This window comes from Dendrobium catenatum, unplaced genomic scaffold (assembly GCF_001605985.2).
Source record: "Dendrobium catenatum unplaced genomic scaffold, ASM160598v2 fragScaff_scaffold_1482, whole genome shotgun sequence".
In the NCBI taxonomy this organism is placed as follows: Eukaryota; Viridiplantae; Streptophyta; class Magnoliopsida; order Asparagales; family Orchidaceae; genus Dendrobium; species Dendrobium catenatum.
In genome coordinates this window covers 68,999-82,732 of record NW_021319944.1, presented here as the reverse complement: position 1 = coordinate 82,732, position 13,734 = coordinate 68,999, and the positions used below count along the sequence as shown (strand labels likewise).

General features: G+C 35.9%; 2 protein-coding genes across 3 annotated transcripts; one reads left to right on the top strand and one right to left on the bottom strand.

Moving 5' to 3' along the window:
• Positions 1-7,533: 7,533 nt before the first annotated feature.
• On the bottom strand, positions 7,534-8,968 carry LOC110112137. The gene has a single exon (XM_020844236.2). The coding sequence runs from the start codon at positions 8,865-8,867 to the stop codon at positions 7,875-7,877; it is 993 nt and encodes a 330-aa protein (XP_020699895.1). The 5' UTR covers positions 8,868-8,968; the 3' UTR covers positions 7,534-7,874.
• A 1,762-nt stretch (positions 8,969-10,730) lies between these two features.
• Positions 10,731-13,593, top strand: LOC110112136 (pentatricopeptide repeat-containing protein At5g41170, mitochondrial). 2 transcript variants are annotated; one of them, XM_020844233.2, is made up of 2 exons: positions 10,731-10,861; positions 10,975-13,593. In XM_020844233.2, the coding sequence occupies exon 2, from the start codon at positions 11,039-11,041 to the stop codon at positions 13,328-13,330; it is 2,292 nt and encodes a 763-aa protein (XP_020699892.1). In that variant the 5' UTR covers positions 10,731-10,861; positions 10,975-11,038; the 3' UTR covers positions 13,331-13,593. The 2 variants fall into 2 exon arrangements, with proteins under 2 accessions (XP_020699892.1, XP_020699891.1); XM_020844232.2 differs by having other exon boundaries at positions 10,747-13,593.
• The last annotated feature ends 141 nt before the right edge of the window (positions 13,594-13,734 follow it).

Below are 13,734 nucleotides of genomic sequence, written 5' to 3'. Positions count from 1 at the left end.
TATACACAATTTTATTAGTTGCCTACTTTCCTATCATTAAAACTTGTATACCATACATAGGTCACGCAGTTTCACCGATTGTTCATCTTTCTTTGTTTCAGCCAATACCTCCATTGTTCAACTTTATTTGTTTCAGCAAATCAATCCCTCCCTCTCATAACTCATCATCATTGAAATTAGCGCCATCCCAACTATTTGGGTTGGGTTTATAAATACTCATTTTCCATTTGTTCATGTTGAATGCTATTGAACTAGATTTTATGCTTAAAATGATTAATATTAAGATGTCGAGAGTTAGGCGTCGATGCCATGTATCAAACATCGAGAGAGGAGTCGAAAATTATGTTTAGAGTCGGGCATCGATGTTATGTAGTAAGTATTAGGCGTCAATGCTAAGAGGGTGTCTGTCGTCGATGTTAAGAGAGCGTTGGTCATCAATGTTAAAAAGACGTCAGACAAAGATGAGCTGTCAAGTTGTGGGTGTAGAAATTGCTAGCGTCAAGCATCAATGTCAAGACAATGTCAGACTTTGATGTGGAGATAATTTTGAAATGTCGATGTTGTAATGACGTCAGATGTCGATGTTGAGATGACATCGGACATTGTTATAAAATCAAAGTTGCAACCCGCCAAAGAGAAATGGAAATGAGAATATTCAATAAATGTGATATTGAGTGCGGGCGATTGATTTGGTGTTGTGGATAGCAAATAAAAAAAATTAATTTTTATATTTTAAATAAATAAAGATTTTAAATACAAGAAATTATATTTAAAATAATTCATAAAATATTTAAGACACATGTGTCCAACTTATATTTAATATTTTTTAATCAGACACGTTTTGACGTGTCTGACACATATCGGAGGAGTGCCGGACGTGTGTCGTGTCGGACACTGCACGCTACTTCGAAGAGAAGTGTCGGTGCATCATAAATGGTCGCCAACCCCAACAACAGGAAAGAGCCTACCAACGAGACTCTCAGCTTGCCTGGTACAACACCTAAAAAAAGTTGAAGCACTTTAGAAATCATCAATTTGTTCCCCCACTAATAAAAATTTTTAGCTCCACCCCTACATGTCGCCACCGACTCCAGGATGCCTACTAGCCACAAGCCACTTCAACTTGGAGCTCGCCTACAGACTCACCCATGCACACTAACACTGTTGAACTCACATAAAGGCAAATCACCAAGGCTATATAGCGTCGTTCACCATTCAGCTAGCCAAATTTTGTACTAAGAGTTATTAAATCAATATATTTTTTTTATTTTTTCAAAATGTAGCATTTCTTATAGCTCTTGAATCCATATAAATAAAGGGTTAATGCGCATTTTGTATCTTTTGAGTCAATGAGATTTTGAGCCTCCTGAGCCCTTCTACTGCAAACTTTTTCCAGTGAAATGTTTCTCCATTCTCACACAAGTTCCCAAGTTGCCCCTCTCAGAGTTCATCTTCTAGTAAGGTCAGGTGTTATCCACGAATAAATTTGGATTCAACGCATGTACCCTTTTACCATTTTCCTTCCAAACCTCTAACACTAATTTCATCAACCCATCTAATGATGCATTTTTTATTATTTGTTGTATATATCCAAATCACTTAAAATTGTTTTCAATTACTTTGTTTCAATAGATTTTACTCTTAACATTAAATTTAATATGATTAATTCATCCACCATAATTTTATGGTACATTTAGAATTTATCTTAGCATTCTCATTTTGTCACATTCAACTTAGATATAAATATTTTTTCACAATGCAACATCCAAAATTTATATAACATCTTCAATCGAATTGGGGTTTTATAAAATTTATATTTAAGCCATAACAATATCCTTTCTATCATATTACTTCAACCATCAATTCTTAACTCTACAAGTTATATCATTATTTTTTGTATAATAGAACCAAGATACTTAAGCATATCACACCTAGGCACCAACATACCTTATAATAATATGCGATAATAATTATTAATATCAAGCATACTAAATTACCCGCAAAAAATGAAATGAAAATAAGAATATTTGATGAATGGGATATTGAGTGTGGGCGATTGATTTGGTTATGTGAATAGAAAATAAGAAATTTAATTTTATATTTTAAATAAATAAAAAATTTAAATGCAATAAATTATATTAAAAAAATATAAAATATTTAAGACTTGTCCAATTTATATTTAATATTTTTTAAAATATGACACATTTTTTATGTGTCTGACATATGTCGGAGGTGTGTCGAATGTGTGTCGTGTCGGACACTGTATGACTTTTTGAGGAGTAGTGTCGGTGCATCATAGGTTGCTTCTTCTCCAATCATTTAATATCCTCTTAGTCTTCAAAATTTTATTTGAAAAAAATTGATAATCAAATCACTATAACATCCATTATAACTCTTCAAAACTCAATAGATATCTCATCTTGGCCTATAGTCTTATATGTATGCATGTTTCTAGAGTTAATTATATTTCACTTTTTTGGATTAATCTATAATATACTTCATTATCTTTTTTAATATGCTTTTCCAAAATAATTTCATCCTTAAAGCACTCATTTAGTAATTTCTAAAAAAAAAATTCATATTTTCTTGATATTTTTATCTAGAATCAAGATTCTACTATATTCACTTTTAATGCCTCAAGCTTGACAAAAATACCTAGATCTCTAATCTTGTATCTTAGGTATTCTAATATCTCATTTTCTCCTTCATTAACTTATAACATAAATCATAAAAAATAATAGATTTTGCTTTACTCACTACTCTGTACTCTCTTTCAAGAAGTCTAGCTTTCTAGCTCACTACAGTTTTAAAGCGCATTTTTTTCTACAAAAACCTTTTAAACCTCCTCACTCTACCAAGTCTTCTAATCAGCACACGATTTCCCTCCAGGCTTTCTTAAAACTTCTATAACAATCATTTTAATAGAAAAAACCATCTTATCACACACACAAGAACTTCAATTTGTCATTTTTAATAATATATCTTGAAAGATTAACAATTCACAACTTCCAAATTCCAGCATCATATCAAGGGCCATAATTTTTTTTGTTGTATTCTTTACTCTAAAGTTCTAAATCTATAACTACTACTATATGCTCCATGGCTTTTCTTGGAATCATCTTACAAACTATACAAAAAAGCTTGCCTTTAAGTAAGAGGAAATTTATTTGTGGTTTGGTTAATCCACTTTTATGAATAATCCTAAACCCCAAAAGTATATATTCACTATTGCAAGATCATATGTAAGTACAAAATCATGGATTCTCCCATTGCATTTCTATCTTCTACTTCAAAATCACCATGAATCCTCTTATAGCACATTCTACTAGAACACCTGTATGTTTATTTAAATCACCTCCCATAACTATTCTTTCTTTGGTAGGTATATGTTGTATTAGTTAATCTATCTTTTTCCAAAATGATTTTAAAACTATTTTCTAATATAATTTGAGGATAATACGCATTACCTGCATCCATAATTTCCTTAATAGTAATTATCTTAATAATAATCAGCCTATCACTAACTCTATTAAATCAACAATTTTACTTTTCAAATCTTTATCCACTACTAGCTCAACCTCATTTACATTGTTAACCTTTCTAACATGCAATAACTTCAAACTTAAAGTTCTTAGATTAAGTTTTATGATTGTTAACCTTTCTAACATGCAATACTCTTCAACAATATCCCTAGGTTTTGCTCCTTTTCATTTAATTTATTGTAAATAAGCAATATTTATTCTTCTTGTCATAGTGTCCACCAACTCTCTTGTCTTCAAACTTAAAGTTCTTAGATTACATGAGGAAAATCTAATCTTATATTAAGATCTAACCAATATTTGCTTACTTTTCACCACAATCAAATTAATTTATGATGTATCACTTAAAACCAACGTCCTAGACTGCTATTGCCTGCTTCTCACCACAATCAGGGTATATCATAGCTTGTGGCCCTTCCGAGGAACAACTTAGCACCTGTAATTTTAAAATTTGGAATCAATTCATTAGTTTTGAAATAAGTTTTATGAGTGGTTGTCAGCCAAACATAATCCATCAATCATTTACATCTACACAAGGGATCAAGAACTACAATAAACAAAAATTATAATGTCTTTGAAAAAATAATAATGATAATAGCAACATTGATGATAATACTTTTTTAAATAAATTTTAATAAACTGTACTATAACAAATTGTGATGGCTCTCCCTCATAACTGTTATATATTATTGTGAAATTGACAAGACCTAGTTGTTAATAGTCATTTGTGCTCTATCTTGATAAAATACAATTGAATAAGCTATCTATCAAAAAAGTAACATTTAAGTTTCTCATTTTCAGCAACTGTAAATCTCTGTTTGTTTCAAACAAAAAAAAAGTAAATATACTGAGCAGACGAAAACATTTATCTTCTGAACAAGAAAATTACATTTTAAGAAAAGGATATCGAGCAGAAGAAATCATTTATACTTTGAATATGACAAAAGCAAGCTAGCAATCTGCAGGTCAATTCAATCATATAACAGTCAGAAGATAATTCCATTACAGTTACAGCAAACTCGCAACAGATAAAAAAATAAATTAAAATAAAATAACTGAGTCTCTAAACATAATAGGCAATATAACCTTGAAATGTAGAATTTCAACAAATGATAAAATATAATTTTAAAGGGAATAAATATCTCATTGAATCAATTTGTGGAAAAAAAAAAAATGTTGTTGATATGGTGCCACTGCTTGCTTTAGGGCATCTCAAGCGAAAAACCTATTTTCCATTTCATAATGCAGTAACAGTCATATCAAATAGTAATTCATCTTCAACCGAACTTTATTTCTAACATCATATATATATATATAATGTGTATATTCTTTCTATATTTATTGTAACACAACAGCGAAAAAAATGGGTTTCTATAAATAATGCGATGCCAATACTGGTGTCGCACTGTTCACAGCCGAGACAAAACACAAAAATGCGTTTCATGATGGGTTGCCTTAGGTCACGCCATTGATACCATGCCAGTGCTGTTCCTTCTAAGCATAGTCCTGTTGTCGCTAGCTTCTCTTCCTCCGTCAATCTGTTGACGGCGAAATATCATTCCACCTTGGAGATCCACCCATGGCCATCCTCGCCCTCGAATCTTCAGCTTTCTCACCTTTAGGTCACCTCGGAATCCTCCATATTCTCCCATCTTGTGAAGAGAAGGTGCTCCACAGTTGTCTCGGTCTTCTCTCTGGTGATCGTACCTAAACATGTTGTCAAAATCCCCTCTTCTTCTTTCAAAATTTGCTCCTCAGTGGTAGAAATCTTCTCTTCTCCCTTCAAAATCAACAACTCTTCTTTCAAAATCGGTGCTAATCACCTCCCTAGAAAGATGTTCTAGAGGAGACATTCAGTCTTCTCCCTCCCAAGATTTCTACTTCCGGGTTTCCTCTCCCCTTCCATGTGTTAGGGTTTCCACCCCTTCTATGGATGTCTATGGTTTCCCTTGCTTCCGATGTTGCTAGATTGGTCTTTACTTCTAGTAATTTTTTTAACATTTCTTCCATAACGGTGAACCTTCCTTCCATCTTTTTGTTATTGGAAGAAATCTGATTTTGAAAATCTGAAAATCTTCCCTTCAAATCTGATTTGAGTTATCGGATCTCACCTTCCAAAACCTCCACCTTCTTTCCGGCCATGACTTTATTGCTGAAATTTCAGAAATTCAGTCGTCGTTGATCCCAGGAATACCAATTTGATAGGAAATACTTGAGTTTGAAAGTAATCCTATCGAATATACTTGAGTTCGCAAGCAACACTAACAAGAAATTGATAAAAACCAACGATAACCGTAGATTTTATTTGATAATTCAAAGCAAAGCAAACATAAGAAAATATATAATTGATCCTCTATTCAAGAGGAGGATCTTTCTCTCCCAATCTCTAGACACTAGGTCTAGAGCCCAAAACTCACAAGAGACTCCAAGAGAACACAATACATGAGCCTCCCTACCCCTTCCCCTCTCTTCCCTATTTATAAGCCTCCTAAGCCCTAGTCGCCTCTCTCTCCTTGCCTAAAATATCTTTATTTTAATTTTTAAATCCCCTAATGGACCCCAACCTAGGGCGGCAGCCCAAATTAAGGCTGTGGGCCCCATGGCTTAGGCGGCAAAGCCCCATGGCATAGGCGGTAAAGCCATTGGGAGGCGGTTTGAACCGCCTCCTGTAAACAAGGGCTAGCCCATGTGGGGTCATCTAGGTTGTGCCCTGCACCGCCTTAACAACCTAACATTTAATTATTGCCAGACGAAGTAATTCAACCTACAAGAAAATATATAAATATAGCATAGACGGATAACAATCCATGTCTTGCAATCATATTGTCACATCATCTATACAGAGCTAGTCATGTGACTGGGTGGGACTAACATTACAAAAGGATAATCGATAATCATGCATGCTAAATTAATAATAAGAAAATTTGCCAATTTCCTAATAAATAATAAGCCAAGCTTATAAGAATTGCAAAGAAAAATTCAATTACAACAAGATAAATCAAAGTAGAAGGAAATATAAAATACTAATTTATCTGAGAGATGAGAATAGCGAATGGAAGATTTGTTGCATAATGATACTTTATTATTTGTATATATATGTACATTTTAAGAAGAGACTCTGAGCGGAAGAAATAATTTGGCATACGAACAAGAAAAAATCAAGCTGAAGACCAGCTCAATCGTAACACAGTTAGGTAATTCCAATACAATTGCAGTAAACTTGCAAGACATGAAAAGAAAAGTTAAAAAGAAAATCTGAGCCTCTTACCTAGTTTTTAATGCTTGAATGGACATGATTCAAATCTGAAGTCTCCCCTGCCAAAAAAGATAGAGCAGCAAGGAATTCCTCGAGGCACCATTTTTGTAGCAATTCACCAGCATCACATACCTGCTCGGCTGCTCCCACCGCTAGGAATTCCTCCGCTGAATTCCCTAATCATTCAAACATTCTTGTAGCAATTGATTTAACATGCCCCTAAAAGAGCTGAGTATAAAGAAACAACTAAATGAAGTTATGATTTATCCTCCAGACTAAAAATTTCCCCAGGTTGTTATACTTGTTTCTTCTCCCTCAAACAAAACGTTTAAATAAAAAAATAGCAAGCAAGCAGAATGGAAAGAAAAGGGGGTGCAAGGAAAAAATGAGAGAACGTTATAACATGAAGAAGCGCATAAAGTTTTTGACTTTATACGAAATGTGACGTCAGAAAGAGGATATGATTTAGATTGAAGGGATACACATTGAAAGAGAAACAGTAAATTCCTCAAACTGTGACACAAAAGTATGGGCTTTTTAATATAATTATTGCAGATGCAGCAGTAGTATAATTGTGCATTAAGTATTCAAATACCATCCTACCAAAAGCATACATGATTAAACAACCCTAAACTCTTTTGAAAATTACACTCCTAAGATTCAAATGGCACTTTGATATCATGTGAAAGTGCACTTTGAGAAATTCATCGAGGAACAATCTACCATAGTAGATAAAACTAGAAACAAAAAGAATTAATAATCATATTCCACCCCCACGGAATTCTCAGTCTTCTAGAAAAAAGTTAAGTTCATACAAAATGTGGTGTTACAGAGTAATAGTATAAGAGGACACTGATTTGAAAAGAGCATTAGTAGGCATTGTCCATGCCAAAGCATGAACATTTTTGTACAGAAGTCGCCCACCATATATGCAACTTTGGCACACCAATTTGCCTCAAGAGGCAATTGCGCAAACATCACACGTCCCTACAACCAAAGATAAAAAACTTAAAACAAAAAAAACAAAGAAGTTCATCAAACTGTATGAACCACCACCATAAACGACAGCCTCCTTTGTTTCATCGCAGAATCACAGAAACAACATGAGGAACCCTGTTATCGTCAAACGGTAAAGTAACATACTCGGAAGCAAACTCCTCCACTATCTCCCCTAGAAGCTCCCCATGCACCGCCTTGCAGTACAAGTATAGAGCCGCGTGGGTCACAAAAATGTACAAAAGCAGTAAAGCCATCAAGGCAGAACCTAACACGGTCTTCCCAACTACCGGAATCACGCCATACCAGTTACCACCGCTAGGAACCTCCCAGAGACCAAAGCCCCAAAGTGTAAATCCAGCTCCGGCCCCAAAAAAGACCCAAAGGCAGATCGCCGCCAACCGCATCCCATCGATCAACTCAGCGCTCCTTTTCAGCGGCGCAAACCCCCAGCTTGACTCCATCACGGAGACTACGCCGGCGAGGCACCATTCTAACTGGAAACGCGCAATTGTGATAGCGGCAACCCCTGCCGCGAAGCTGTATGGGGGGACGGAACCAGATTCAACGTCAAGGATTGAGAGGACAAAGAGGACCAGGAGGCAGAGAGAGACGATGAGGGCGACGATGGCGGAGAAGATAAGAAAGCCGCACAGGAGGGTAGCAAGTAGGTGAAGAACGGGGATGTGTAGCGATCGAAGGTTGGGAAGGATCTTAACCGGTCTTCCGTAGAATCCATGATTGACGCTGCGTGTAACGGCGGCGACGGCGGCGGAGGCGATGGGGAGGAAGAGAGTGGCGGCGGCTGCGGCGAGAATTAGGGCTCTGGTGAGATCGGGTGAGGAAGAAGAGGGGGCAGCTTCGCGGAGGAGAGATTGAGGATGGAGAGATTGGCGGCGGTGAATGAGGAGAGGGACGAGAGAGGGGGAAGCGATGAGGACGGACGAGAGTGGGAGGAGGAACAGGACGGAGAGAGCGAGGAAGTGACGGGAGTGATCGGATACGACACGGGATGATTCGGAGAGGACGCCGGCGAGCATCGCTGGCCAAGAGTAGCACGATTTCGTCGTTGCCATCGACGTCGATGAGGGTAGAGGACGAGGGTTTCGTCTACGCTACTGTTCTGGAGCCGGTCAGTCTTTTGGTTCGGAAAAGGAACAGAATTAGGAATGAAACAGAGTTGTAATTATATGCCGAGTATTGGGAAGATTATTAGGTGCGGAGTGTGGAGTGCGGTTCGGAACCGTCCGCATAAGTATTATACCTGCATTTGGTATCGTTGGGTACCGCTGGGTAGCGATACATAGTATTTGTGCGCACGGTGCGCTCTCCGTATCTAATAATTTTTCGAATATTCGAGGGCACGCAAATTACAGCTCTTACTTATATGATTGTTCTCACTAGATATTTGCAAAAGATTGTACGCTAATGTATGTTTTTTATGAATGATATTTTTCTTGTTGATAAGATAAGGGAGGGAGTTTAAGTTAAACTTGAATTATTATGTATTTTTGATATCTTAGGTCTATTGTTGACAGTGATGGTGAAATAGATGGGGATATTATTAGTATATTTCAAGTTAGATGGTTGAAGTGAAGGACTGTATCGGGCTTCTTGTTTGATAGAAAAGTCTCACTCAAACTTAAGAGAAAATTCTATAAGATTATGATTAGACCTGCAATGATTTTATGGTGCAAAATGTTGGTCATTAAAAAAAAGGTATAATATTAAGTTAAGTGTTGCAGAGATGAGAATGCTTAGGTGAATGAGTGGCTTTATGCTTAAAGACATGATACAAAATGAGCATATACGTGATAAAAATAGTATAGTCATCAAATTTATAATTTTGGGTTTCTTTTTGAAGAAAAAAAAAAGAGAACTCACTTTCCTCTAAAAAACACACTGTTGTCTTGTGCCTCATTACAAAATAACTAGAAAATAAAAGGTTTACTTTTCAAGCTCAAATCTTTCTCAAAGTAGTTTTGAACCTCTATTATGAAGAAAGTATTCAAACGCTAAGTGAAATGATTAACTCTCTATCAATCTTTTCTTGCATGGATGAAACTCAAGAAAAAATGATGGCTTATTTTCAATTAATTTAAAAAGATTCGGGCAATTTTTTTATCGATTTTGTTTTCTAATAATTAAATATCATATTAAAATTTTTCTATGTGAAATGCTTTAATGGCCTAAAGCCATAGCTTAAAAAAAATAATAGAAGACTCCATCTCCAATTTTAGCATAATTCTATTGTTATATAAGATGTGTCATATTTATGAAAAATGATGTGTTATTCATCTAAAAATTATCAGAAATTATTTTATAATAAATAAATAAAATAATTAAATTTAAGTGTGTAACTTTTTTTTCCTTAAAAGAAAAATAATTGTATGAGAATATTTAATCAAAATTTCAATTAGAACATCAAATTCAATATTTTTTATTTAATATTAGTCGAAATTTTTTTTATTGATTATAAAAATATTATATTTATCTTAAAATACATTTATTTTTATCAAATTTTAATTAAAATATATTTATATCATTTTTTTTTAAAAATATATTAAAACTATATTTATCTTATTGAAAAAGATAAAACAATTATTTCCTACTCTACAAAATTCAAATTACAAATTTTAAGTTTTTTCATTTATTCTAATAAAAATATTGGCAGTATTACTCATTATAATTTGTTACATAGATAACCCTTGAATTTTATTGATTTTAAAAAAAATATATGTATGCCCTTTGTTAGAAATATTAAATTTATGTAAGTGTATATGTTATAATTAATTATTGACATTTTGATAAAAAATGAAAATTGTAAGATAAAATTTAATTTTTTATTTTTATATTTTGTGGAAAAAAAAATAAAAGTAAGAAAATGTTAGTCTTCCAAATAATAAAAATTTGAATGTTATTTATGTAATTGTTGCTTCGCATTAGTAACCGGCTTCTAGTCTGGCTCCCAAGTCCTGGCTCGGTTTCTCTTGGAGGCAAGGCTCGTCGACTCCATTGATTTGCTTGCATAGGAATGCTGAGGAGAGTAGAGAGAAGCTCCAATTTTAGGGTTTTTTCCCAAACTCAAGAGTTCTTCTTCAAGTCCTTGAATCTCTGTATGTGCTTTGCTTCACCTTCGTTTGCTTGTAACCAAAATGCCTTCTTTTCCTCGGCTTCTTCTAGTGGGAACGGCAGGTCAGACGGTAGTCCCGAGCAAAACCCTTACTTTGGTGCCCTGTTCAGCAAAATGACCGATCTTGGATGCCAAAATCACTATTTATCTGGGAAAGGAGAGCCAAACCCTAGAACAGATATTTCGCATGATTCCAATGAATCCGGTGAAGCGATTGAAGGCCCTTTTCATAGCTCTGGAAGAAGATTAGCATCTGAATTTTCTGAAATGTGTGATTTAGATGATCGCAGTGAAACTGATGAAGAATCTGATGGCGTGGATGACAGCGATGACAGCGAGTTCGGGGTGTTGAATTTATTTAAAAGAAATAGTGATCAAAGGGTGTCTAATGAGAGATTCCAGGAGGAAAAAGATGAGTCCAGGCATCCTTTGGTTAAGGAAACCTGTAGGCTGATTGGTCTCCGGCATGCATGGAATCCAAAACTGGAGGCAGAACTGCGGAGTTTGCTCAGGAGCCTCAAGCCCATTCAGGTCAGTGCTGTTCTGTGTTCCCAACCAGATGCGCGCTTGGCTGTGAGCTACTTTCATTGGGCTGATCGTCAATGGAGGTACAGGCATTCACCTGACGTTTATTGCACCATGCTCGAAATTCTCAGCAAGACTAAGCTCAGCCAAGCATCAAGGAGGGTTCTAAGATTGATGATCAGAAGAGGAATCACTCGTAAGCCAGAAGATTTTGCGAATGTTATGGTTTCCTATAGTCGTGCAGGAAAGCTAAGGAGTGCAATGAGGGTCTTAAATTTAATGCAGAAAGATGGATGCTCCCCAGATCTGGTCATCTGCAACACAGCAATACATGTGCTTGTGATGGCGAATCGGTTGGAGAAGGCTTTGAGGTTCCTTCACCGAATGCAGAGTGTTGGGATTAATCCTGATGTTGTCACTTTTAATTGCTTGATCAAGGGCTTCTGTGATGTTCACCGGGTGGAAGATGCATTGGAAATGATCAGGGAGATGCCTTTTAAAGGCTGCCCTCCAGATAAAATTAGTTATTATACGGTGATCACCTTCTTATGCAAAGAGAAGAGGGTTGAAGAAGTTAGAGAATTGCTAGAGAAGATGAAGAATGATTCAAATTTGATTCCAGATCAAGTAACTCACAATCTTCTTATCCATGTTCTCTCTAAGCATGGACACAGTGATGAAGCTCTAGGGTTTCTTCAGGAATCAGAGGAAAAAGGTTTTCGTGTTGATAAGGTTGGTTATAGTGCAATTATTCATTCCTTCTGTAGGGATGGGAGGATGGAAGAGGCAAAAGATATTGTCAAAGAAATGATCACAAAGGGCCGCCTTCCCGACGTTGTGACATACACCGCGGTTGTCAATGGATTCTGTCGCATAGGAAAGATTGATCAAGCAAGAAAGTTGATGGATTATATGTATAAGAAAGGATGCAAGCCAAATGCTGTCACTTACACCGCATTTCTGAATGGACTGTGCCGAATCGGTAGTTCAATTGAGGCCAAGGATATGCTGAACAAGAGTGAAGAAGAATGGTGGACTCCAACTGCTATTACTTACAGTGTTGTGATGCATGGACTGAGGAGAGAAGGTAAGCTTGCAGAGGCTTGTAATCTGGTATTTCAAATGATCAAAAATGGATTTTTCCCTACACCTATTGAAATTAATCAACTCATTCATGCACTCTGTAGGGATGGGAAACCCATTGAAGCTAAGAAGTTTATGGAGGACTGTCAAAGTAAGGGTTGCACCATTACTGTGGTGATCTTTACTACATTAATCCATGGATTTTGCCGTTCCGGTGATCTGGTATCTGCCATATCTTTGCTAGATGACATGTTTCTCAGTAATAGACATCCTGATGTCGTGACTTACACAGTTGTAATTGATGCATTGGGAAAGAACGAGAGATTTGAAGAAGCATCAGAGCTCATGAAAAATATGCTAAATAGAGGTTTAGTTCCCACACCTATCACTTACAGGACAGTTATCCACAGGTACTGTGCGAAGGGAAGTGTCGATGAGCTACTCAAATTGCTGGATAAAATGCTAGCAAGGCAGGGTTTTAGAACTGCTTATAATCAGATTATTGAGAAGCTTTGTGGTTTTGGTAGACTTGATGAGGCTTACAAAGTTATAGGGAAGGTTTTAAGGACTGCTTCAAAGATGGATGCTGACACTTGCCACATATTGATGGACTGCTTTCTGAAGAAGGGCCTTCCACTGCTGTCTTATAAATTGGCTTGCAGAATGTTCAGGAGAAATTTGATTCCAAATGTTAAATTGTGTCAGAAGGTGAGCAACAAACTACTGTTAGATGGAAAATCAGCTGAGGCAGGAAGGCTTATGGTTAAATTTATTGAGAGGGGGCAGTCTTTGGTGTAGCATTGCCCTTATTCTCCTATTGCCAATGAGCCATATCAATGTCGGAGCCATAAATTTTTTTAGGGGGGCCAACTTCAACCTTGTTTTTACATGCATATGTGTATATATAATTGCTGAGCAAGACCGAAAAGATTCATAACTAATTAAAATCACGGTTTGATGTATGTTAGGTAGCAATAAAGGTAAATCTGTTGTTAACTTTTTGGTTGATTTCTAATTGGATAAGTACATTTCTAGGCATTAAAAATTTCCTTTCAATTCAATGCCTGGTATAAATTTTAGAATCTTGTTTTAGTAGTTAATTTCTTTAAGGTAAAATTTTGAGTGAGGGGGAACGTGCCCCTTAGCCCCCCCTCTCTCCGCCACCGAGCCATTTGATTACATTGCACAAGTTATACTGCTTA

What these genes read in the sequence shown, in the direction of transcription:
- LOC110112137 (XM_020844236.2), bottom strand. Translation starts at nt 8,867, where the DNA reads ATGGCAACGACGAAATCGTGCTACTCTTGGCCAGCGATGCTCGCCGGC.
- LOC110112136 (XM_020844232.2), top strand. Translation starts at nt 10,826, where the DNA reads ATGCTGAGGAGAGTAGAGAGAAGCTCCAATTTTAGGGTTTTTTCCCAA.